At 44.5% G+C, this 23404-nt stretch overlaps 1 protein-coding gene across 1 annotated transcript; it reads right to left on the reverse strand.

Moving 5' to 3' along the window:
- Positions 1-2623: 2623 nt before the first annotated feature.
- PIGZ (phosphatidylinositol glycan anchor biosynthesis class Z) lies at positions 2624-16539 on the reverse strand. Its single transcript, XM_075069011.1, has 3 exons — positions 16210-16539; positions 10324-10542; positions 2624-5551 (listed from the first exon to the last, which is right to left on the reverse strand). The coding sequence occupies exons 1-3, from the start codon at positions 16235-16237 to the stop codon at positions 3951-3953; spliced, it is 1848 nt and encodes a 615-aa protein (XP_074925112.1). The 5' UTR covers positions 16238-16539; the 3' UTR covers positions 2624-3950.
- Between the last annotated feature and the right edge of the window lie 6865 nt (positions 16540-23404).

Raw genomic sequence — 23404 nt, forward strand, 5'->3', positions numbered from 1 at the left:
CAGGGGGCAGTTTAAAGGGCCTGAGGCTCCCAGCAGGGGCTGGAGCCTCAGGCCCTTTAAATTGCCACTAGAGCCCCACTGCTGGAGCCCTGGGGGTGGGGCTGCAGGGCTCTGGGGGCGGGGCTGCAGGGCTCTGGGGGCTATTTAAAAAGTCCGGGGCTCCCACTGCTTCTACAGCCCCAGCCCTTTAAATAGCCACCGGAGCCCCGCTACTACTCCAGGGCTCCAGCAGCTATTTAAAGGACCGGGTCAGTAGAAGCAGGGGAGCCACGGGCCCTTTAAATAGCCCCAAAGCCCAGAGGTAGTGGGGGGCTCTGGAGGCTATTTAAAGGGCTGGGGTTCCAGCTGCCTCTGCTGCTCGGTCCTTTAAATAGCCACAGGAGATCTGTCACTTCTCCAGGGCTCTGGCAGCTATTTAAAGGGCCGGGGCAGTAGAAGCTTGGGAGCCCCAGCCCTTTAAATAGCCCCTGGAGCCCCGGGCTGCTGCTGCTACCCCCAGAGGGGTGGGGGGAGAGGAGAAACTTGCGGGTTCTGAGGCGGGCAGTCCGGGGCAGGATGTGAGTTGGGGTCGGATGGGTGGAGAGGGAGACAGGCACGTGGGGCTTGTACTGTACTCACAGTGTGGTTCGCTACTGGGTCTTTGGCGGCACTTCGGCGGCTGGGGGGTGTCTTCACTCACTCCGGGTAAAGGACCTGTCACTGAAATGCTGCTGAAAACGCAGAGCGAGTGAAGATACCCCCCTACACCTTCCCCCGCCGCCTAAGTGCCACTGACGACCCGGTAGGGAACCAGTCCTTAGGATTTTGGGAGCTCATCACTGGTTACAACCTGAGTAAATTTTCCAAATCACCCCCTCTGTTCTTAGTTCCTGGAGAAGCTATGTTCACCCACCCCCATGGAATTACTTACGTGTCTGGCCCACAATGTTACATATACTTAATAGAGTAAGATCTCCCAAAGATATTGCAGTAAATTGCCATATCTGTCACAGCAGGTATCTTACATACAATAGTAATACTTTGCATTTATAGTGCCCCTTTCATCTGAAGATCTCAAAGAACTTTACAATGTTGGATGTGGTAAGTATTAACCCCACTTTACAGATAGGTAAAATGAGTCACAGAAAGATTAAATAACTTGCCCAGAGCAAGGCCCTGACTGTGGTGGGGGCAGAAAGAAATGTCAGTATTAAAATAGCCCTCAGAATGTGTTATTTGAAAGACTTATAGAAAACAGTATGTTGCTATCTTAATGGACAATACATCATAATACAAAGATCTATTAACCTCTTTTCTCCCCATACAGTTTCAGTTGGAGATGTTATTTCTCACTACCTGTTTTTAATTTGTGTAATGTTGCTGTGTGCTGAAGAGTAATCATGGTCCATTATAGTAGTAGCTGAATTTCCTGTGTATACTTAATTTGTATAACATTTTGTATGCTTCAAGATGAAGAGTGCTATTGAAATAAGATTAAATCTGACACACGTACAGGCATGTCCTGCATTCTTTGCACACCTAAAAACTCCACTTGATGTCAGTAGGCATTTTACATATGCAAGGTATACGGGCCCACATCTAAACAGCAAAGATCTACCTGGTAAGAAAGGAAAGATGGGTTTGAGATTAAGGAGATAGATTGGCACTAAGGAGAGCCGCGTTCTGTTCTTGGATCTGCCACAGGCTGCCTCTGTGACCATAGAAAAGCCACATGATTTCAGTGTACCATGGAGAATAATAGTTCACTACATCAAATGAGAGCTATAAGACTTTCAGATACTATGGTGATGGAGGTTATATACATTCCAAGATATAGAAAAGTAGTACAGTTCTTTACTAAGAGCCTTCACTTAATTCTGCTATGAACACCAAGGAAGTTCTGAAATATTAAACATGGTTCTGAAAAGTTAGTACAACACTCCCCCTCCCAACTATAACACAAAACATAAACTGGACACTCGGAAGTTTAGACTTGAAATTAGATGAAGGTTTCTAACCATTAGAGGAGTGAAGTTCTGGAACAGCCTTCCAAGGGGAGTAGTGGGGGCAAAAGACATGTCTGGCGTTAAAGACTAAGCTTGATAAGTTTATGGAAGGGATGGTATGATGGGATAGCTTAATTTTGGCAATTGATCTTTGATTATCAGCAGGTAAGTATGCCCAGTGGTCTGTGATGGGATGAGATCTGAGTTACTGCAGAGAATTCTTTCCTGAGTGCTGGCTGGTGAGTCTTTCCCACATGCTCAGGGTTTAGCTGATCACCATATTTGGGGTCAGGAAGGAATTTTCCTCCGGGCAGATTGGCAGAGGCCCTGGAGGTTTTTCGCCTTCCTCTGCAGCGTGGGGCATGGGTCACTTGCTGGTGGATTCTCTGCAGCTTGAGGTCTTCAAACCACAATTTGAAGACTTCAATAACTCAGACGTAGGTTAGGAGTTTGTTATAGAAGTGGATGGGTAAGATTCTGTGGCCTGCTTTGTGCAGGAGGTCAGACTAGATGATCATATTGGTCCCTTCTGACCTTTAAGTCTATGAGTCTGAGTTTATAAGATGCTTTCCAGAAACGTGTAGCAGCATTAAAAACAACAATAGAATTAACCTGAAAAATACAGTACAGTATCAAGGTGTTTTCATGACTTCTTCTAATGTTACATAAAACAGCAAAGCAAACAAACACACATAACATACATGCATTTCCACAATTAGGAAAAACAGCTTTCCCCCTTAGTATAAAGTGCTTTGCAGAGACCAAAAACTATTTACATTGATCAGAATGCCAAGCACGGACATCGTCTTCTGTGAAATCTGGCAAACAATGATAAATTCTTGATAGTGGGACTTGGCCTCATAAACTATCTTCATAGTCCATTATTTGGTCTCCTTGTAAAATTGGCATTTAAGATCTGAAACTGTATGTACCATGCCCTTCGTGCAGTATGACTGGCATTTGAACAAGTCCCATTTATCACTGGCAGGTTCATCTGAAAGAGACAGGCTTGACATACAAGATTTGGATCAGGATTAATATTTCCCTGAAGTCTGGAAGTGTTTGTCCATAATGCCCAGAACCAAACTCCTGTACCCAAATGGGGTCACCTGTGAAATTTCTATCCAGATCTTGGTTCAACTTCTGCAATTCCCCTCACTGTAGTTCAGGGATCTGTGGATCCAGGGTTCAAGTTCAGATCCACTCCTAATAGAAAGGCAATTTAAAATATTGTTTCCACAGATAAATGGCCCTGTAGCAGGAAAAGCTAAATGAACAGTAAGACTAAGCAGTGGCTGGTTTGGGAATTGAACCTGGGGTTTCCAATCCTAGGATCTGACCTGCTAGTGATAAAACATTAGACATTACTAGACAATGAAACTAATCCCACTCCTTTTTCAAGGACATGATACAATCCCTTGAGAGGATATATCTGATCATGCACAATCCTGTAACTGAGGTGCTCATAAAGATGAATTCTATATCATGACTGGAGCCTTCTGTAACTACTGGGAGGAGGCCCTGAATGCTTAGCTGTAGCATTAATGCATATAAATAAAAAGTATAATCCAAAGAGATATAATAAAAGAAATCAAAAAACAAAACATTATACCTGACACGAGAAGAACTGACCCAAAACCATCTGGAAAGTTTTGTGCAGAGAACTTCAGCCTTTTTTCTCTGATTTAGTCCTCTCCCAGCAGGAAAATTATCCTGGCGTAAAAACAATGCTGGAGATTGAACGACCTCACACTTAGATAGCATCCATCCAGAACAAGGCTAAGGAACACTGGTGAGGGTAATAGTGGCGGGGGGGACAATATGGGGAAGTTTGCACTCCCACTGCTTGTGCTGTATTCATGTCTGTGAATAAAGGGAGAGAACATCCATCTCCAGGACTGTTGATCCAGCAACTTTCACCAGAACTAAATACAATTAAAAAGTGAAACATAAATCCTCTAATAACTAAATGCTCTGTTCATTTCTGTCTATCTGAAGGATGTATAGTCCTAACTGACTTTTCCATTTTTCACTGAATAGAAAGGATATTTGTGGTGGATCTTCCATTGTCAAGTGTGGAAATATTAACGTCTCATTCTTGAACAAAACCCCACATTTTTGTATTGTTGTTCTGACTGTACCAGGGATTATAACAAAAAAATGACAAGTTCTTTCTTTATCAGTCTCTCTAGTCCCACAGGCAATGTTGTTTGCTAATTGTCCCAGTGTTTGGCAGAGGGTGTTACCTTCAGTTCCAGCCATATCAATTATTTCTACTAATGGGTCTCTCTTATTGATACTGAGCAGAAACCTGGGAGGCATATAAGTGTGAGCAAAGAGTAGAATATAGTGTGCTGGATGGTTCAGGGACTCTGTAGAATGTATGAGCTGTTCTAAATGAGACAGGCATGGGATCAGCCCTCCTTGGTGTAAGCACCCAAACAAAAGGGCACCAAGAACATTGAAAATAATAATGATAGGTTTCCACTTCAGGGTTCTATTCTGTGGTGTGATCAATAGGACTAGTGGTAAAATAAGAGGAATGAGGAATCGAGGTTCTTGGTGGTTGAATAGGGAAAGGAATGCCAAAGGAACAAAATAGAATAATAATAATAATGTTGGATTGCCCTTGGCAAGCACTAACATTGTAGGTGGCCTATGATTATGTAGTCTGATCCATGATAGATGGATGTTTACTTTCAGCATTTTTAAACCAATGCTGATGGCCAGAATGTGCAGGATCCCAAAGAGCATTATCCCATTGACTGCAAAATGAGTAAATCTTGGGTGAATCCCATGCTGTGCAAGATTATAGGGATTAAGATTATAGCAGAGAAAATTAAAAGGGGTCACTATTATATTCTGATTTATTTGAGCTATGGTGCTTAACAGGCCATTCCTTTTAATGCTGTATAGGCTAATCTCTGATCCAATGGAGGTAAAATATAACGTGTCAGCTGCTGTGAAGATGATGGCAGTGAAAGCTGTGCTTGAAACAAGCTTCAAGAGGTGGTTTGCAATAGTTTTAATGCTGTGCTGAGTAGTGGCATTTAAAACTGCCCAGTAAAGCAGTGGCATTAAAGCAAATGCCAGAAAAGTTGGCCTGTTGAAAAACCCAGCAACTGTTATAATCCCTATGAGACTGCTACGGGTAGGTTTCGCTTGGCTGATGTCTGTTCCATAACCAACTGCTTTTGGAGATACTAGTACCATCAGCAGGGCAAACAGAAGTCCTTCAAGTGTGTTAGTAAATGTTCTTGTGTAAAATACTAGTGTGACATAGGACCCAGCAAGCAGAACCAGGGCGTTCCACCGATCTGCACCCCAGAAAGGAGCTAGCCAATACACGCTATAGTCAAGTATGAAAGAAAAGGTGGTGAGGAGAAGGCGAGGTGACACAAGAAGGGTGTAGCTGTTGATGCCATTTGACCACATGCCCAGCTGTTGCAAAGACTTGATCATCCAGTAGGTAATGCCAGATGTAATTAATGGGAACACAACTGTTCTACAAGGAGAATTGGAAAGGAATTCCCAGGGATAATAGACTTGTAGGTCTAAAATATCTCCTGCGGGGGGAGAAGAAAAGCAGATTACACATTTTGGTAAATTGACCAATATACATGCATTAAAAATACAGTTTGCTGTGAGAAGCAGCATAGTTAAGTGGACAATAATACTGTAACAAAACTATAACCATCTAGGACTTCAGAGTAGTTATTATGTTGTCCACCATGGCTATTTAGAACTTCATGGTGAGAACAGAAAGAGAAATCAGATCTTCCTGTGCCCAAAATAAAAACTTCTACCATCTGAGCTGCTCTACCCCTGGCAGCTGCTCCGGTCGTGGGGGCCGCTTCAGCCTTAAGGCCTGCTCCGGCCATGGGGGCTGCTCTAGCTCCAGACGCTGCTCCAGCCCTGGGGACTGACTCAGCCATGACTGCTCGGGCTGCTCCAGTCCTGGCTACTGCTCTGGCCCTGGGGGCTCTCCAGCTCTCTGCCGCTGCTCCAGCCTTAAGGGCTGCCACTGTTCCAGCCCCAGCTGCTGTTCCTGCAGTGAGGGCTGCTCCTGCAGCCAGAGCAGAAGCTGAAGAACTCAAGAGGTCTGTTAAAGTCACAGAATCCATGACCTCCATAAAAAAAATCATATCCTTAATTATAATACATACAGAACCCACCTTACATGGGGGTTGTGAGGATTTGTTGGTACTTGTATAGTGCTTTTTGTAGATGAAAAATATGATATGAAGGCTAAGTATTATTAATTTTAAAATGTTCAAATGGAAAGTTCAGTTCTCAAAATATTTTCAAACAACCTGCCCATTTTATATAAATATACTAGACATAGCTTTGTTATTAATCAATTACAATTCCTAGATAATAGAATTAGGTTCCAATGCTACAGTCACGCAACATGCAGAATATCCATTAGCTTCAATAGGTGTTCTGCATACAGACAACCTGAAGAATTCAGAGATTTTTAAGGCCAGAAGGGACCACTGTGATCACCTAATCTGACTACTTTCTTAACTAAGTATATAGAATTTCACTCAATATTTGCTGCATCAAGCCCGACAGCTGTGCATTGTGTGAAGAATTACTTCCTTTTGTTTGTTTTATGTGTCCTGCCTATTAATTTTATTAAGTTCTTGTGTCATGTGAAGGGGTAAATAACACTTTCTTATTCACTTTCTCTAGACCAGGGGTTGGTAACCTTTCAGAAGTGGCATGCCAAGTCTTCATTTATTCACTGTAATTTAAGGTTTCGCATGCCAGGAATATATTAATGTTTTTAGAAGGTCTCTTTCTATAGGTCTATAATATATAACTAAATTATTGTTGTATGTAAAGTAAATAAGGTTTTTAAAATGTTTAAGAATCTTCATTTAAAATTAGACTAAAATGCAGAGCTCCCCGGACCAGTGGCCAGGACCTGGGCAGCGTGAGCACCACTGAAAATCAGCTCATGTGCTGCCTTCGGCATGCGTGCCATAAATTGCCTACCCCTGCTCTAGACCATTCACAATTCTATGGACTTCTACCACACCCCTTCCCCACCCTTAGTCTTCTTATTTCCCAGCTGAATATTCAGTCTTTTTAATCTCTCTGGCAAACTGTTCCATACACCTAATCATTTTTGTTGCCCTTCTCTTCACCTTATCCATTTCCAATATATCTTTGTTGATATAGGGGGCAGGGGGAGGGGGAACCAGAACAGCACACTGTATTAAAGGTGTAGACATAAAATGGATTTATATGGTGGCACTGTGATCTTTTCTATCTTATTATCCATCCCTTTCCTAATGGTTCCTCACATTGTTAGCTTTTTAGACTTTCGCTGCACATTAAGCAGATGTTTTCAGAGAACTATCCACAATGACTTCAAGATCTCTTTCTTAAATGGTAACTGCTAATTTAGATCACATAATTTTGTATTTAGAGTTGGGATTGTATTTTCCAGTGTGCATTACTTTCCATTTATCAACTTTGAATTTCATTTGCCATTTTGTTACCCATACACCCAGTTTTGTGAGATCACCATTGTTACTCTTTGCAGTCTGCTTTAGACTTAACTATACTGTATCGTCTGCAATCTTTGCCACCTCACTATTTACTCCTTTATCCAGATCATTTATAAATATGTTGAACAGTACAGATCACTGGAGGACACTGCTATTCACCACTCTCCATTCTAAAAACTGACCATTTATTCCTATGCTTTGTTTCCTGTCTTTTAACCAGTTACTAATCCATGAGATGACTTTCCTTCTTTTCCCATGACTGCTTACTTTGCTTAATAGCGTCTGGTGAAGGATCTTGTAAAAGGCTTTCTGAATGTCCAAGTACACTATATCTACTTGTAGCAAAGTGAAGACTCACTGGCATGGCACCTCCTGCTGGTCATCTGTGAATTAGCTCTCCAGCATACAGAGCACCTCCTACTGACTGGTGTCTCACCTGCCACTGGCCCCCACATCCCTCCTGGATCCCAGTGCCCTTTTCCTCAGGGTTCTGCCCACTGCAGTACCCCCACACTCTGGGTCTCCCCTCCCACGGGAACCTCCAACCCTCTAAACTCACCTTGCCTCAGAGGCTACTGACAGTCATCATCTAGCCCCCGTTCACTGGGGCAGACTGCAGTCTGTAATGGCCACACCTCATTGGCAAGGGGTTAGGACCTGCTGCCTCTGCCTATTCCCAGGCTGCACCTCTGTAGCCCCAGTACCTTCATAGGCCTTCAACAAATGCCCTTGCCCTGCTTCAAGTACCTTGCTCCCAGGCAGCTAGCCCTTCCCACTCCAGGGTTAGAGTGAGACTCCTACAGCTCCTGGCCCACAGCCCTCTTATCAGGGCCAGCTGGGCCCTGACTGAGCTGGCCACATCTGTGATCAGCTACTCACTCAGCTGCTCTCACTGCTTTTAATCCCTTTTACCCAGGAGCGGGGCAGCCACCCTACTACACTACTGCATCACCCCTTTCCATGTGTTTGTTGAACCCCTCAAAGAATTCTAATAGATTAGTGAGGCACAATTTCCCTTACATAACCCATACTGACTCTTTCCCAACAAACCGTGTTCATCTATGCATCTGATAATTCTGTTCTTCATTATAGTTTCAATCAATTTGCCTGATACTGAAGTTAGGTTAACCAGTCTGTAATAGTCAGGATAGCCTTTGGGGCCTTTTTTAAAAATTGGCATCACATTGGTTATCCTCCAATCATCTGGTACAGAAGCTGATTTAAGAAATTGGTTTATATACCACAGTTAGTAGCTCTGCAGTCACATATGTGAGTTCATTTAGAACTCTTAGATTGAACACTATTTGGTCCTGGTGACTTATTAATGTTTAATTTATCCATTTGTTCCAAAACCTCCTGTAACACCTCAATCTGGGACAGTTCCTCATATCTTTCACCTAAAAAGAATGGCTCAGTTGTGGGAATCTCTCCCACACCCTCTGCAGTGGAGAGACAGATGCAAATAATTCATTTAGCTTCTCTGCAATGGCTATATCTTCCTTGAGTGTTCTTCTTCATGCAACACACAGTCAACTTGTGGAACTCCTTACCTGAGGAGGTTGTGAAGGCTAGGACTATAACAGCGTTTAAAAGAGAACTGGATAAATTCATGGTGGTTAAATTCATTAATGGCTATTAGCCAGGATGGGTAAGGAGTGGTGTCCCTAGCCTCTGTTTGTCAGAGGATGGAGATGGACGGCAGGAGACAGATCACTTGATCATTGCCTGTTAGGTCCACCTGGCATTGGTCACTGTCGGTAGACAGGATACTGGGCTAGATGGATCTTTGGTCTGAACCTGTACGGCCGTTCTTATGTTATGATTGTCTAGTGGCCCCACTGATTGTTTGGCAGATTTCCTGCTTGTGATGTATTGAATTTTTATTTTTTTTTGGTCTGTTAGTTTATGTGTGTCTTGCTAATTGCTCTTCAGATTCTTTTTTGGCCTGCATAATTATACTTTTACACTTGACTTGCCAGAGTTTGTGGTCCTTTCTATTTTCCTCAGTAGGATCTGACTTTCAATTTTTAAGCGATGCCCTTTTCCCTCTAACTGCCTCTTTTATTCTGTTGTTTGGCCATGGAAGCATTTTCTTTTGGTCCTCCTTTTTTTAAGATTTGGAGTATACATTTAATTTGAGCCCTTCTTATGGTGTTTTTAAAGAGTTTTCATGCAGCTTCCTGGAATTTCATTCTTGTGACAATTCCTTTTGATTTCTGTTTAAATAGCTTCCCCATCTTTATGTAGTTCCCATTTTTGAAGTTAAATGCTACAGTGGTGGGCTTCTTTGGCATTTTGCCCCCCACAAGGATGTTAAATTAAATTACATTATGGTCACTATTATCAAGCAGTTCAACTCTTGGACCAGATCCTGTCCTCCACTTTGGAGATCTTAGGAGCAATAGGCAGATTTGCTGTTTATAGATTGAAGACCAGTACAGAGGGCCATCTGTGGACTGTTGTGTTTGTGTATATTCTCACATAATCAGAATAGCACAATAATCCAATCAGAATCCAGCTGTACAATTACATACTTTATAAACATTAATGATTTTAGCCTCAGAGTATATTGTTCTGGTGAGGTAGCAAGTACTATATTATTCTAATGTTACAGGTGGGAAAACTGAAGCAGAGAGGTTCAATTACCTGCTCAGAGTCACACTGCCTGTCAGTGTGACAGCCAACTGCTCAACAATGCTGCCTTTTTACATCTGCTAATGTAAATAATGTAACGTTTCCTGCTTAAACTCCTAGAATGTAGAGAATTAATATAACCTGGATTTCGAAAAATAACCATGCGCAAATGCAGCAAAATTTACCTGCCATGACCTCAGGTGATTGGAAGAATTCATCAGGATGAAGGTAACCTGTCTGAGGAAGAAGACACCAGAAAATTCGGAGCAGGGCAAGAATCCCCCAAAAGGTCTTGGCTGACATCCTAAGTTCACTCCAGTTGCCAGAACTGAATGACATCTGGGCAAAGTCACAGACTTGGACTATTAGAAACATCAGTTGCCATGGGATCAGTAACTTTGACCCTGAAATGGACAGAAGGTTTATTACAAGAACAAGTCTTGCCCATCAAAGAGAGCAAAACACTGTCAATCATTCCTAAAACTATAAAGCAAGGTAGAGGGAAGTATGAATGAAAATTAATTAGGGATAAAGTCTCCCCTCTGATGGCTACTATTGGCCTTGAATAGGTGACAACCTTGCACAGCCAAGTGTGGAATTTGGCCTTTATAGACACATTCTCACAGCTGGGCACACAGGATGTACACACAAAAATATGGATATACCTATCACACCTTTTTCCTTAAAAACATGAAGTAACTGAAGGCCCCCAGTAGCCATTTGCAAGCTCATTTTACTCAATTTTCATGCTCAAAGAGTGTATCTGCATTTTTACAGACTTGCCTACTGTGCTCAGCTCAGGAGTGGCTCTAGGAATTCTTCCGCCCCAAGCATGGCAGGCAGGCTGCCTTCCGTGGCTTGCCTGCGGGAGGTCCTCTGAAGCTGTACAGAAAGGCTCCTATATAAAAAGTGACACCCCTTGCCCCCAAATTGAGATTTTAGAATGAAAAAAGACTTTACTCTGAGTTAAAGTCTAATGTTTCACCTAAATTATGTGCGAAAATAATGCTGGTGAAAGTTGAGTAGATTAAGGGGGGGACAATACAAGGGCAGCTTGTGCATTGTTAGTTCATCATTGTTAGTTCTTAATTGTTAGTTTTAAGTAAATTCTATGTTCACTTTTATAGTATTTCTGTAGCTTTTAGCTCTAGCATCTTCTAAGTCCTGGAGGTAAAATTTAGGCTGCTAGGTAAGAGACTGAACTCCAGGACCTCCACGGTAGCATTCTCTGAAATGCTTCCAGTTCCAAGCGCAGGGCCAGTTAGACAGGGAGAACTGCAGGGTCTCAATGCGTGGATGAGATGATGGTGCTTGTGCCCGCCCACCTCCTAGGCTTTCCAATAAGCCAGTCCTGCTGCTCTGAGCGGCCTGGTAAGGGGATGGGGAGTGGGGGGGGGGATAAAGAGCAGGAGGTCCCGGGGGGCAGTCAGGGGACAGGGAGTGGTTGGATGGGGCAGAGGTTCTCAGAGGGCGGTCAGGAGACAGGGAGCACGGGGGGTTGGATAGGCATGGGAGTCCTGGGGAGCCTGTCAGGGTGTGGGGGATAAGGGTCAGAGCAGTCAGGATACAAAGAGCAGGGGGGGCAGGATAGGGAGTGGGGTCTCGGGAGGGGGTGGTCAGTGGTGGGGTTCCCGAGAAGGCGCGGTTAGGGGACAAGGATCAGTGGGGTTTGGATGATGGTAAAGGAAAGGTAGGCGGTGTGACGGTTTCTCAAAAATTAAGAAGGGGATATGATGCCAAAAAGTTTGGGAACCACTGTTCTATACCTTGGGGGAGCATGCTGTAACCCCATGTATTCCTCACTTTCATCTAATCATGATCTGATGTATAAAGCATGCCTTGTAAGGTATGAAGAGAAAGGTTATGATCTGCTGAAAGTCATTTCTCTATCCATATATGTATATCATTAATGCATATGACGTTTTGAGAATTGTGTAGTATGGTTGTCATCAAAACATGCTGTAAGTTGGGGAAGCAGCCACATATTAACTCCCCAGAAGTAACAGCAAGGAAAGTAACCAATGCCTGGGTGGGGTGTCAATCAACCCATCAACAGCCATTGTCCAGCAAGGGAGCTACAATGCAGTAACTCATCTGCATGAGGTCACACCACAGGAATTGCTCAACCTTGCTTGGAGAGACTCAGTAACGCTCACTTGACTCTGAAGGGGGGCAAAGCCAAGAGGGAAGAAAAGACATGATAAAAGGGATCGACACTTGCCATGTTGGCTCTCTCTCTTCCACCTACATCTACAGACACCACCACCACCACCAAGCAACTGAAGCAGCGATCAAAGGGGAGAGCCTGGTTGAAGAGCAGTCAGCCTGTGTGGTAAGTCTGTCCTCGCTTACAGACAGCCACCCAACCTCAAGCAAATACTCACCAGTAACTATACACCACATAACAAAAACACTAACCCAGGAAACACTCCCTGCAACAAACCCTGTTGCCAACTCTGTCTGCATGTCTAGTCAAGGGACACCATCATAGGACATAACCACATCAGGCAAACCATCAGGGGCTTGTTTACCTGCACATCTACCAATGTGATCTATGCTACCATGTGCCAGCAATGCTTCTCTGCCATGTACAGTGGCCAAACCAGACAGTCTCTACACAAAATATAAATGGACACAAATCAGACATCAAGAATTACAACATTCAAAAACCAGTAGGAGAACACTTCAGTCTCCCTGGACACTCAATAACAGACTTAAAAGTGGCAATTCTTCAAGAAAACAACTTCAAAACCAGACCCCAACGAGAAACTGCAGAACTGGAATTAATTTGCAAACTGGACACCATCAAATTAGGCCTGAATAAAGACTGGGAGTGGATGGGTCACTACAAAAACTAATTTCCCTCTGCTGATACTCACACCTTCTTGTCAACTGTTTGAAATGGGTCACCTCGATTACATTGGCCTCATTAGCACTACAAAAGTGACTTTTCCTCCCTTAGTATTCACTCCTTCTTGTCCACTGTTGAGACTAGCCCACTTCCACCTTAATTGAATTGTCTCATTAGCACTGACCCCCCAACTTGGTAAGGAACTCCCACCTTTTCATGTACTGTGTATTTATACCTGCCTACTGTATTTTCCACTCCATGCATCTGATGAAGTGGGTTTTACCCCACAAAAGCTTATGGCCAAATAAATTTATTAGTCTCGAAGGTGCCACAAGTACTCCTTGTTGTTTTTCCTGTGGTGAGACACATCTAAGTTTGTAAGGACATTGAAAGTATTAAGATCAGCTTAGAATGCATTTTGCTTTTATTTCATTTGACCAAATCTGACTTGTTCTGTTTTGACTTATAAGCACTTAAAAATCTCTCTTTATAGTTAATAAATCTGTTTGTTTATTCTACCTGAAGCAGTGTGTTTGGTTTGAAGTACGTCAGAGACTCCCCTTGGGATAACAAGCCTGATACATATCAATTTCTTTGATGAACTTATATAAGCTTGCAGCGTCCAGCAGGTATAACTGGACACTGCAAGGCAGAGGTTCCTAGGGTTGTGTCGGGGACCAGAGATATTGGCTAGTGTCATTCGGTTGCAAGTAGCTGGGAGCAGCTTACATGCCAAAGGCTGTGCGTGAACAGCTCAGGAGTGGGGGTTCTCACAGCAGTGCAGGGTAAGGCTGGCTTCACGAGTCAAGGATTGGAGTGACCTAGCAGATCATTGGTCCAGACAAAACCAGAGGGGAATGTCACACCTGTAGTAAGATGAAGCCCTGAATGTCACATCCGTAGTAAGATGAAGCCCTGAATGTCACATCCGTAGTAAGATGAAGCCCTGAAACATAAACTCTTATGTCAGAGACCCAGTCTGAGGTCTGAATCCTGAACCAAAGTACTTCCAGGCATTGCTGAGCAAAAGCTGGGCTGTGAGCGAGAGGCAGGCCCCACTCACAGAAGTTGGCCAGAAGAGGGTTGCTAAAAGCAGGTGCATCCACACATAAGTGCTAATAAGAGGAACTTGTGCCAAGATGGCATCAGAACACTCCACAGAGATAACAAGGAACAGGCAGGTGCATCTTAAAGACAGGGTCAAAAGGACAACATGATGGATAGATTTGTTTGAACCAACATGTAATGGCAGAAGCAGCACCCTAATGAGTAAAGGGGCTGCACCTCAATACATCAGGAGGGATGAGTAATTTGTTCTGCATCTGTATAAGAATAGGTCTGGAACTGCACATTATCCAGCCTAGGAGGCAGTGGAGTGTCCCGCCACTGACTAAGCTGTGTCCATTGCCAGGGGGCACATATTTGTAGTATGTCTTGTAGAGTCTAAAGGAAACTACTGTGCTTTGTTTGACAATAAACCTGCCTGGGTGCCTTCGTACCTCACTAGAGTCTGTGGTCTTCCCCTAGCTGAGGAAGCACATCCTGAACTTCAAAGCCTGCCCAGTTGAAATCCCGGACAAGCCCCCACTTGTAACACTGACAGACCTCAATCATTGGGGGAGGGGGCAGCTGGAGCATTTCTCTCTCTTTAAGTGGTCTTGGTGCCACTTGATGGGACAGAACACCACACCCAGGAGGTGTGGGGGTTACACCTTTGTGTTGCTTTTTAACCACTATGGGCTTTTAATCAAAGTTGGCCTGATTTGGAATTGTGGCTTTTTGACAATCTCAGTGGCGCTGGAACTAAGGGTGCTGCTGCATCCCTTGGCTTGAAGTGGTAATAACAAACACCAAATACATAGTTTCTACCAGCACCTCCTCTTATAAAAATTTTTCCAGCACCCCAATAAACTCTATTTAACCTACTCCCAGTTTTCATCAAATTTGCGATATGATCTCCTCCCCCCCAACTTCACTCAGCTTTGGGCAGTTAGCCCAGCTGAAGCACCATATATAAATTGGTTTGGACTATTCAAAGTCATGAGGTGTCGAGAGATGAGGCAATTGCTAATGGAAAGCAGACTTGAGCAACAGCAATATATGATGCCACTGCATCCAAACACCCAGCTCAGGGACCCTGTCTGCACGCGGGGCTATGCAACCACCATGCCAGCCCCATACAGCCCAGGGCAGGTGCCCAGGGCCATCCTTAGGATTTATGGGGCCCCACGCAGTATTATTAAACTGGTGCCCCTATGCCGGATGGCAGCCCAAGCTCACAGCCTGGTGGGGGAGGGGGAGGAGGGACGAGACAGCAAAGGATAATGAGATGCCCGGCCTGCCTCATGGTGGCAGAGAGTCACAGTTCCCCGCAGACCACTCCATACCTCTCCTCATGCAGAATGGACATGAAGAAAGTACCTAATTAAAAGCACTAAATTTGGAAGAAAAATGTCAGTCACAGGTTTTTTGATATGCCCTGAAGTTTGTCAGAGATTTATTTGCAAAACAACTTCGAGTAAGTGTGAATCAGCTGTCCTGCTGAATACATATAATATAATGGATGCAGCTCTTCTTGTTTTACATTTCTTAATCAGTATTCTAAGCTGAATTTATATTTTAAATGTACTCAAACCTTAAGCCAGCATTCCAGATTACTACATTGTAAGCGGTGCGTTCGGGCCCTGTCCCTCAGGTGTGAGGGAGCCAGAGGTGCTCTTCCAGGCACCGACAGCTCACGCTCCGCTCCCGTACTCGAGGGCTGAGCAAACAAAAGTCTATAGGCCCTGGCCCTCAGACAGGGCGGGCAGCAAACAGTCCAGGGCTCAGCATAGGGCTAGCAAACAAAAGTCTATAGCCAACCCTCAGCAGGCAGCAACAAACAGTTCAGGGGGCTCTTCCCCTTTGGAGCACGGGCAGAACGACAAACAGTTCAGGGGGCTCTGCCCTTGCTCCGGGGGGGCACAGACAAACTGTAGCTCTGGTGAGGGATACTGCCACCCGGTAGGGTGCAGGGGAACGCAGGCCCACCACTCTCTGCGTTCCAGCCCGGGCCTAGTAGCGGCTGTCGCCGCTAAGGCGGTCAGTGGGGATCCGCACCAACACACTGACTGGGGATCAGTAGGGATCGTGGCCGATACATACGACCATAGGCTCGGGGCCTCTGCGGCCTGACTGTGGTCAGCTGCCCCCGGGCACTTCCAATCCCCCTTCTCCGTACCTGTCCTTCCTCGGCGGGTCCAGACCATGGGTTCCTCAGAAACCTGGACGCGTAGGGTCCGGTGGCTCCTCGGATAACCGGCACAGGTCTTTGCGGCTGGGGTCCTGGAGGTACCTGCGCGGGCAGGTCAGGCCAACGCTCCTCGGGATAGTGGCCGAGGCAGCTCGCCAGTGTTCCTCTGATAGTGGCCCGGGCAGCTCCGGCCAGCATCCTCTGGATAGTGGCCTGAGGTAGGCTGGCCAAGCAGGAGCTCAAGCCTCCATGTCCATTCCTCTCAGCAGCCAGCCTGAACTGAGCTCTGAGCCCTGGCTCTATACTTCCTGTCCGCCCTTGACTTCCGGGGCGGGGATAGCGGTAGTGGCTCCGCCCTGGGTGGCTGCTTCTGGCTTGTTCCCCTCAGGTGCGACGGGGAGCCAGGGCGCCTCCTTACACACATATTAACTCACTGAAACAAAGACATTATTTTAAATTAATCAGAGAGGTTTAGTGTGTTCATAACGTGTTCATTGCTTTTAGAAAAGGGAACAGTAATTTACTTTATGTGATTCCATAACAAGAGACATGGTTATGAAATTTCACCACTTTTAAAAAAATATGTTCCAAAGATTTTAGTATAACAAAGGATTTTATGTCTTACTAGGTACTGATTTTGCTGGAGGGTTCTTTTAAAACTAGTTCATTGGATAGTCAGAAGTAAGAAAGGGAAACTCTTTGTCCAGCTCTCTGGAAGGGAAGGTTGTCCCTTTAAGGCTCTTCTTCAGTGGGATTGGGGAGAGGTGGTGAAGGATGACAGAAAGGAAGGAAGAGTTGGAAGCACTTTTTTTAACTATAGTAATTAAAATGTGTATTTTAGATAAGGGAGGTCTTTTTATGAGGATTTATTTAAAAAACTGTATGTCTGAAATCCAACATTAGGCTAAAGACGATTGTGCATCTAAAACTCTATGCAAGCATTTTTTAGAAATGTGATTTTATAATCTTCACCAGCTCACTAATGAAATATTTTTAAAGCAAATTTTAAACTAAGAGTCTGTAGACTGACATTGTCTGTGTAAATATTACATTAATGCACACTGTTTTCGTCAGTAAAGTCAGAACTGACAGTTATAAAATATGTAAAAGTTTATGCCCAAATAATTTGTTAGTCTCTGAGGTGCACAAGACTCGTCCTTGTTTTTTGCTGGTACAGGACTACCACTCTGAAACCTGTCAGTATATACCTTGGGGTTGGCAAATGCCTGTTAAATGGCTTTATTACCCCTCGAATGTCTCTTTAACAGTTTCAATGTTGTGCTAATAGGTCTGGCAGGCTGGAGGTTTTTTCACTTTTAACTACTAGATTCCCCCCCAAGGAAGACTCACCAGACTAGAGCAGCCATCTGTGGGAGCCTGCAGGAAGGGTCAGAACAGGGATAGGAAAAGAAGGGGGTGGACACTAAGACCCAGTGGTGCCCCAAATTTTCAGGTGCCCTACGCAGGTGCCTATGTTGCTTATGCCTAAGCACGGACCTTTCAGAGTCCCCCGGTCTAAATCGTATCAGCTGTGACAGCAAGCGGCTGCCCTAAGGAAGGCGCGCGGCAGCTGCTTTGAGAGACGGGTCTAACCTGTGGGGGCGTGTCCACGGGGCGGGGCGTAGCCTACACACCTGGGAACCAATTAGGCGCCGAGGGGGCACTCCGCCTGTGTCCATGTAAAGGAGCTCCCGGTGGAAGGAAGTCGCCGGTGGACTGTAGGTGAGGTTCTCGGTGCGGTTATGCTCTCGGTTGCGGCCGCCGCTTCTCGACTCCGAGGAAATAAGCTCGTTTCCTCTCCCGCCACAGGGCCGGCGCGAGTATTGGGTCCTCCCAGGCTAGTGAGGCAACTGGAATCGCGGGCCAGACAAGCCACTGGGAGTAGCTATAGGGATCAGGGCCTCCGACAGCCCGCCCACGCCCTTGGTAAATGTCTCCGGACCTCTCTGTCCGCCCCGCGCCGCCTTTGGCTCCCCTGCCCTCGGCCGCTCTCCGCCGCCTCGGCTGGAGCCTCCGCCCAGCCCCCACCAGCCCGGGGCGCGCGGAGCGTTCATGTCCCCGACTGCGTCTTGTGCAGGTGCGGCAGCGTCGGCCCAGCCTGCAGCCGTGGAGGGAGGGACTCCGCCGGGGTAGGGACCGCGCGCTGGAGCGGAGTCGGGAGCAGAAGGAAGCAGGGACAAGGTCTCACTCTTCCCACGAGTGAGTCGTTCACGACACCTGTCTTCACAGTAGCTTCCCCACGGCCCTGTACTGCGCTCCGATCTGCACTGACCGGCTGACAGCCCTGGCGTTTACATTGCCATTCAGTTGCAGAGTCAATAGCCTTAGGGCGAGGAACGGGGCCGCTCCGAGCCGCCGATTGAGGCGCAAATCACTGCATCACGTATCCTCAGCTCACGTTTTGTGGTGGCTGCAGGTCTCTTGCAACCAGGAGCGCTGGAGACAATTTCTTTTACAGTGGTAGCTGAGATTCTGGAGTACAAGGAAGCAGCTTCCATTCAATAGTACTGATTTGTTGAGCTACTGACCCGTGGCTGACATTTGATCACCAAGGGTACTACATATCTGCATATACGCAGGAGGGTACCAAAACTGAGCATGCATTTCTGTATCTTTCTGAATATGTATAAGATGATTACTGCAGCATTCTCTTCTTCAGCCTCACCAACATCTGCTTCACCTCCCTTAAAGTGATCCAAAATATGCCTGATAATTCCTTGTCCTTCAGTCTAACAAGTTAGCCACCTCTTTGAATCCATCCACTGGCTTCCCCTTGCCCACTGCATCAAGCTTAAAATTATTCTCACCTTCAAGGCCCTGCAACACTCAACCCTGGCTCACATCTCAAACCTTCAATCTGAGATCAATACTATACCAATGTCAGTCTCCACACTCTACAAGTGTATTGTTCACTTACTTTTTTTTTTTTTTTTTTACACATGGAATGCCTTCCTCATCCCTATTTGCCTAGTTACCACCCTTTCCTCATTCTAGACCTAAGGACTCATTTATTCCACAATGCTCACAATGTACAAGTAAATCAAATAATTCAGAAACCTCTCTAAATTATTACTGCTACCATTTCCCAGTGAGTTTTGTCACATCTAAATCTTTGAAATAGCAATTTCTCAAAGTATGGGCCTTTTTGTTTTTGAGTCTACAGTTACTATCTTGTACTTTTAGAATGGTAGCCGTGTTAGTCTGTATTAGCAAAAACAACGAGGAATCCTTGTGGCTCTTTAAGAGACTAACGAATTTATTTGGGCATAAGCTTTCTTGGGCTAGAATCCACTTCATCAGATGCATGGAGTGAAAAATACAAGAGCAGGTATAAATACATGAAAGGATGGGAGTTCCTTTACCAAGTGTGAGGTCTACCAATGGAATATATGCCAGCAATACCCCTTTGCCATGAACATTGGCCAGACCAGACAGTCTCTATCCAAAAGAATAAATGAACACATCAGGAATCATAACATTAAAAAACCTGTAGGAGAACACTTCAGTCTCTCTGGTCACTCAATAGAAGTGGCAATTCTTCGAGAAAAAAACTTCAGAAACAGACTCCAACATGAAGCTGCAGAACTGGAATTAATTTGCAAACTGGATACCATCAGATTAGGCCTTAATAAAGACTGGGAGTGGTTGGGTCATTACAAAACCTAAACTTAATTTCCCCAATACTAATTTCTCCCTACTGTTACTCACACCTTCTTGTCAACTGTCTGTAATTGGCCATTCTCTTACCTCTTCAAAAGTTATTTTTCCTCCCTTGGTATCCTGCTGTTAAGGGGTGGAGTCAGGGTGAAGGGGGCATAAGCATCCATCGATGCTGGGAAAAGTTGATGCCTGTGGTGGGGCCACTGGACTACTGGACAACTCAAGGAAGACAAGGCCATCGCAGACTTCTCTGCATCTGTCTTAACTGCAGAGGATGTGAGAGAGATTCTACACCTGAGCCATTATTTTTAGGTGACAAATCTGAGGACCTGTCCCAGATTGAGGAGGTGTTAGAGGAGGTTTAGAACAAATTGATAAACAGTAATAAGTCACCAAGACCAGATGGTATTCACCTAAGAGTTCTAAAGGAACTCAAATATGAAATTGCAGAACTACTAACTGTGGTATGTAACCTACCAGATGACTGGAGGATAGCTACAGTTATGCCAATTTTTAAAAATCCAGAGGTGATCCTGACAATTATAAGGCAGTAAGTGTAATTTCAGTACCAGGCAAATTGGTTGAAAGTATAGTAAAGGACAGAATTATCAATCTGACAGAATTATCAGACACATAGATAAACAGGTTTTGTTGGGGAAGAGACAATATGGCTTTTGTCAAGGGACATCATGGCTCAGCAAACTATTAAAATTCTTAGTGTGTCAGCATGTCTGTGACACGTAAGATTCGAGTGATTTTTTAATGGGGAAGGAACAACAAGACACAATAAAATAAGATTTAAAGCCAAATGGCTGTGTTTATTTTAGTGACGGGAAGAGGTTACAATTTGGGTCAGGGAAAGCAACTTGTTAACTATAATTCTTATCTATGTAAACAGTGCACTTTTTTATACAAAAACAGGAAGCAAGGCAAAAGAACAAACTGTAAAAGCAAAACTAACCATTTCCCTTATACAAAGAGTGAAATAGCAGGCAGGGAACAGAAGAAGGAGGGTAGAGATGAGGCAATAAAACAGGCTATAAAAACAAAGCTAACCATAATAAAACAGCAAGCAGAAAACAGAAGAAGCGGGGTAGAGACGGGAGTGCGTTAGCAAACACAGGCTGCTTGCAGAAGTTACAAAATATGTACCACATTCCAGAAGTAAGTGACCAGCAATATAGACCTCAGACACATAGCAAATTAGGGGGCGTGGTTTTGTTTATACGACACGAGCCGGCAAAAATGGAGGGGTCCCCTGGCTAAGAGGGTGATCAAGCCTCTCAGCTGACACGCGGGGACTCCTACTGATCTTGCGCAGGCTACAGTTTTGTCTGGGGGCTTTTACTTGTGTTAATTTTGGATTAGTTTCCCATTACATATGTCAGCATTGGATTGGTCCCTATCTCCATCGCCTTCCAGGTTCTGGGTTGGAGCCCCCTACGTCAGCAGAGGCTGTGCACGGCATGCTACTTCTTTATCTGAGACAGGCTTGCATGTCTATATATGGCTTACAGGGGCGGCACCCGGCATGCTATTCCTTTGTTTATAATACACTTGCATTACTGCATAAGGATCTGGCTTATATGGCTCTTGCCTTATTTGGGCATGGCTTTGCTTTGACCGACAATTGGCCAGGCCTACGACTCGAGCAAAGGTTTAGAGTTGCGACCAGCAAACATGTGGACAAGCATGAGCCAGTGGATAGAGTGTACGTAGACTTTTAGAAAGTTTTTGAGAAGATCCCTCAGCAAATAGTTGTAGGTTAAGTAAGCAGTCATGGTATAAGAGGGAAGGTTCTCTGATGGATTGGTGACTGGTTAAAGGACTGGAAATTAAGGGTAGGAATAAATGATCGGTTTTCAGAATGGAGAGAGGTAAATAGCAGTGTCCTCCAAGGATCTTACTCTTGGGGGAATTCTGTGCCAAACAATTAAAAATTCTGCACATGATATTTTAAAATTATGCAAAATTCTGAACATTCTATTTGTTAAAATACCACTATATAATCATGCTAGTTTCAATTATTTTGGTCATTTATTTCAAAATACTTGTCATCAAGTATGTCTGTAACAATACACACAAACAGAAAAATTCCCCCAGGAGTAGAGGGTTAAAGAAACCCCTATGACATCCCAGTTCCTGTTTCTCTGCCCCTCCCCATCAGCTCAGACACTCACACCCTTGCACCCCTCCAGAGCCCAGCCGTGCCCCCCCCAACCCAAACACTCACATCTCCTCTTCCCCAGAGCCCAGCTGCTGCTCCCCGTGGCCCAGACACTCACACCCCATACCACCAAGCGCCCAAAGATCAAGAGGGAGAAACAGCCTGTTGCTGGGTCCTTCCTGGGATTGCATGGAGTTTCCTGTGCACTGCCATCTCCTTCCTTCAGGATATGCTAGGAACTGCATCTATCAGGAAGACTCCAGCAGATGAAATTGAATATTGATAAATGCAAAGTAATGTGCATTGGAAAACAGAATCCAATCTATACATACAAAATAATGGGGCGTAAATTAGCTGTTACCACTCCAGAAAGTGATCTTGGAGTCATTGTGTATAGTTATTTGAAAACATCTGCTCAATGTACAGTGACAGTCATAAAAGGTAAGAGAATGTTAGGAACCATTAGGAAAGGGATGGATAAGAAGATAGTAAATATCATAATGATAATATATAAATCCATTGTATGCCCACATCTTGAATACTGCATGCAGTTCTCATTGCCCCATCTCAAAAAAAATAGATTAGAATTGGAAACGGTACAGAGAAGGATAACACAAATGATTAAGGGTATGGAACACCTTCTACATGAGGAGAGATTAAAAAGACCGGGATTGTTTGGCTTGGAAAAGAGATGACTAAGGGGGGAATATGATAGAGGTCTATAAAATCATAAGTGGTGTGGAAAAAGTGAACAAGGAAATGTTATTTACCCCTACACATAATACAAGAACCAGTCATCCAATGAAATGAATAGACACTGTCAATCTGTGGAACTCTGCCAGGGGATGTTGTGAAAGCTAACAAGCATTCAAAAAGAATTAGATAAATTCATGGAGGATAGGTCCATCACTGGCTATTAGCCAAGTTGGTCATGGATGCAACTGCATGCTCTGGGTGTCCCTAAGCCACTGATTGCCAGATGCTGGGAATGGACAATAGGGGATGGATTACTCAATAATTGCCATTTTCTGTTCATTCTTTCTGAAGCATCTGGCATTGGCCAATGTCAGAAGACAGGATACTGGGCTAGATGGCTATTGGTCTGACCCAGTATGGCTGTTCTTATGTACTAGAGCAGATATGGCTGACATGACGACAGTTTTGCTTATTTTATTAACTAATGCAGTGGTATTGAGTTGACAAAAGGGAGTTCTGTATCATTCAGATTTTATTTGCTGCTGAGAGTAACATGCTATTACTGATAAACAACAAATGGTTACTTAAATGTGCCTGTGGTTGTCCAAGATGTAATGCAGACATGTATTCCACTTAGATGTGTGCACACCCAGTGCACTG

The sequence above is a fragment of the Chelonoidis abingdonii genome, chromosome 8, assembly GCF_003597395.2.
Source record: "Chelonoidis abingdonii isolate Lonesome George chromosome 8, CheloAbing_2.0, whole genome shotgun sequence".
NCBI lineage: Eukaryota > Metazoa > Chordata > Testudines > Testudinidae > Chelonoidis > Chelonoidis abingdonii.

Bases quoted from the DNA above. Each gene is read 5' to 3' on its own strand.
- PIGZ (XM_075069011.1), bottom strand. From the start codon at position 16,237: ATGGTCTGGACCCGCCGAGGAAGGACAG. The intron at 10,543-16,209 runs GTACGGAGAAGG...TGTCCATTTCAG, and splicing joins GACCCGCCGAGGAAGGACAG to GGTCAAAGTTACTGATCCCA. The intron at 5,552-10,323 runs GTAAATTTTGCT...CTCCCCCCGCAG, and splicing joins ATCACCTGAGGTCATGGCAG to GAGATATTTTAGACCTACAA.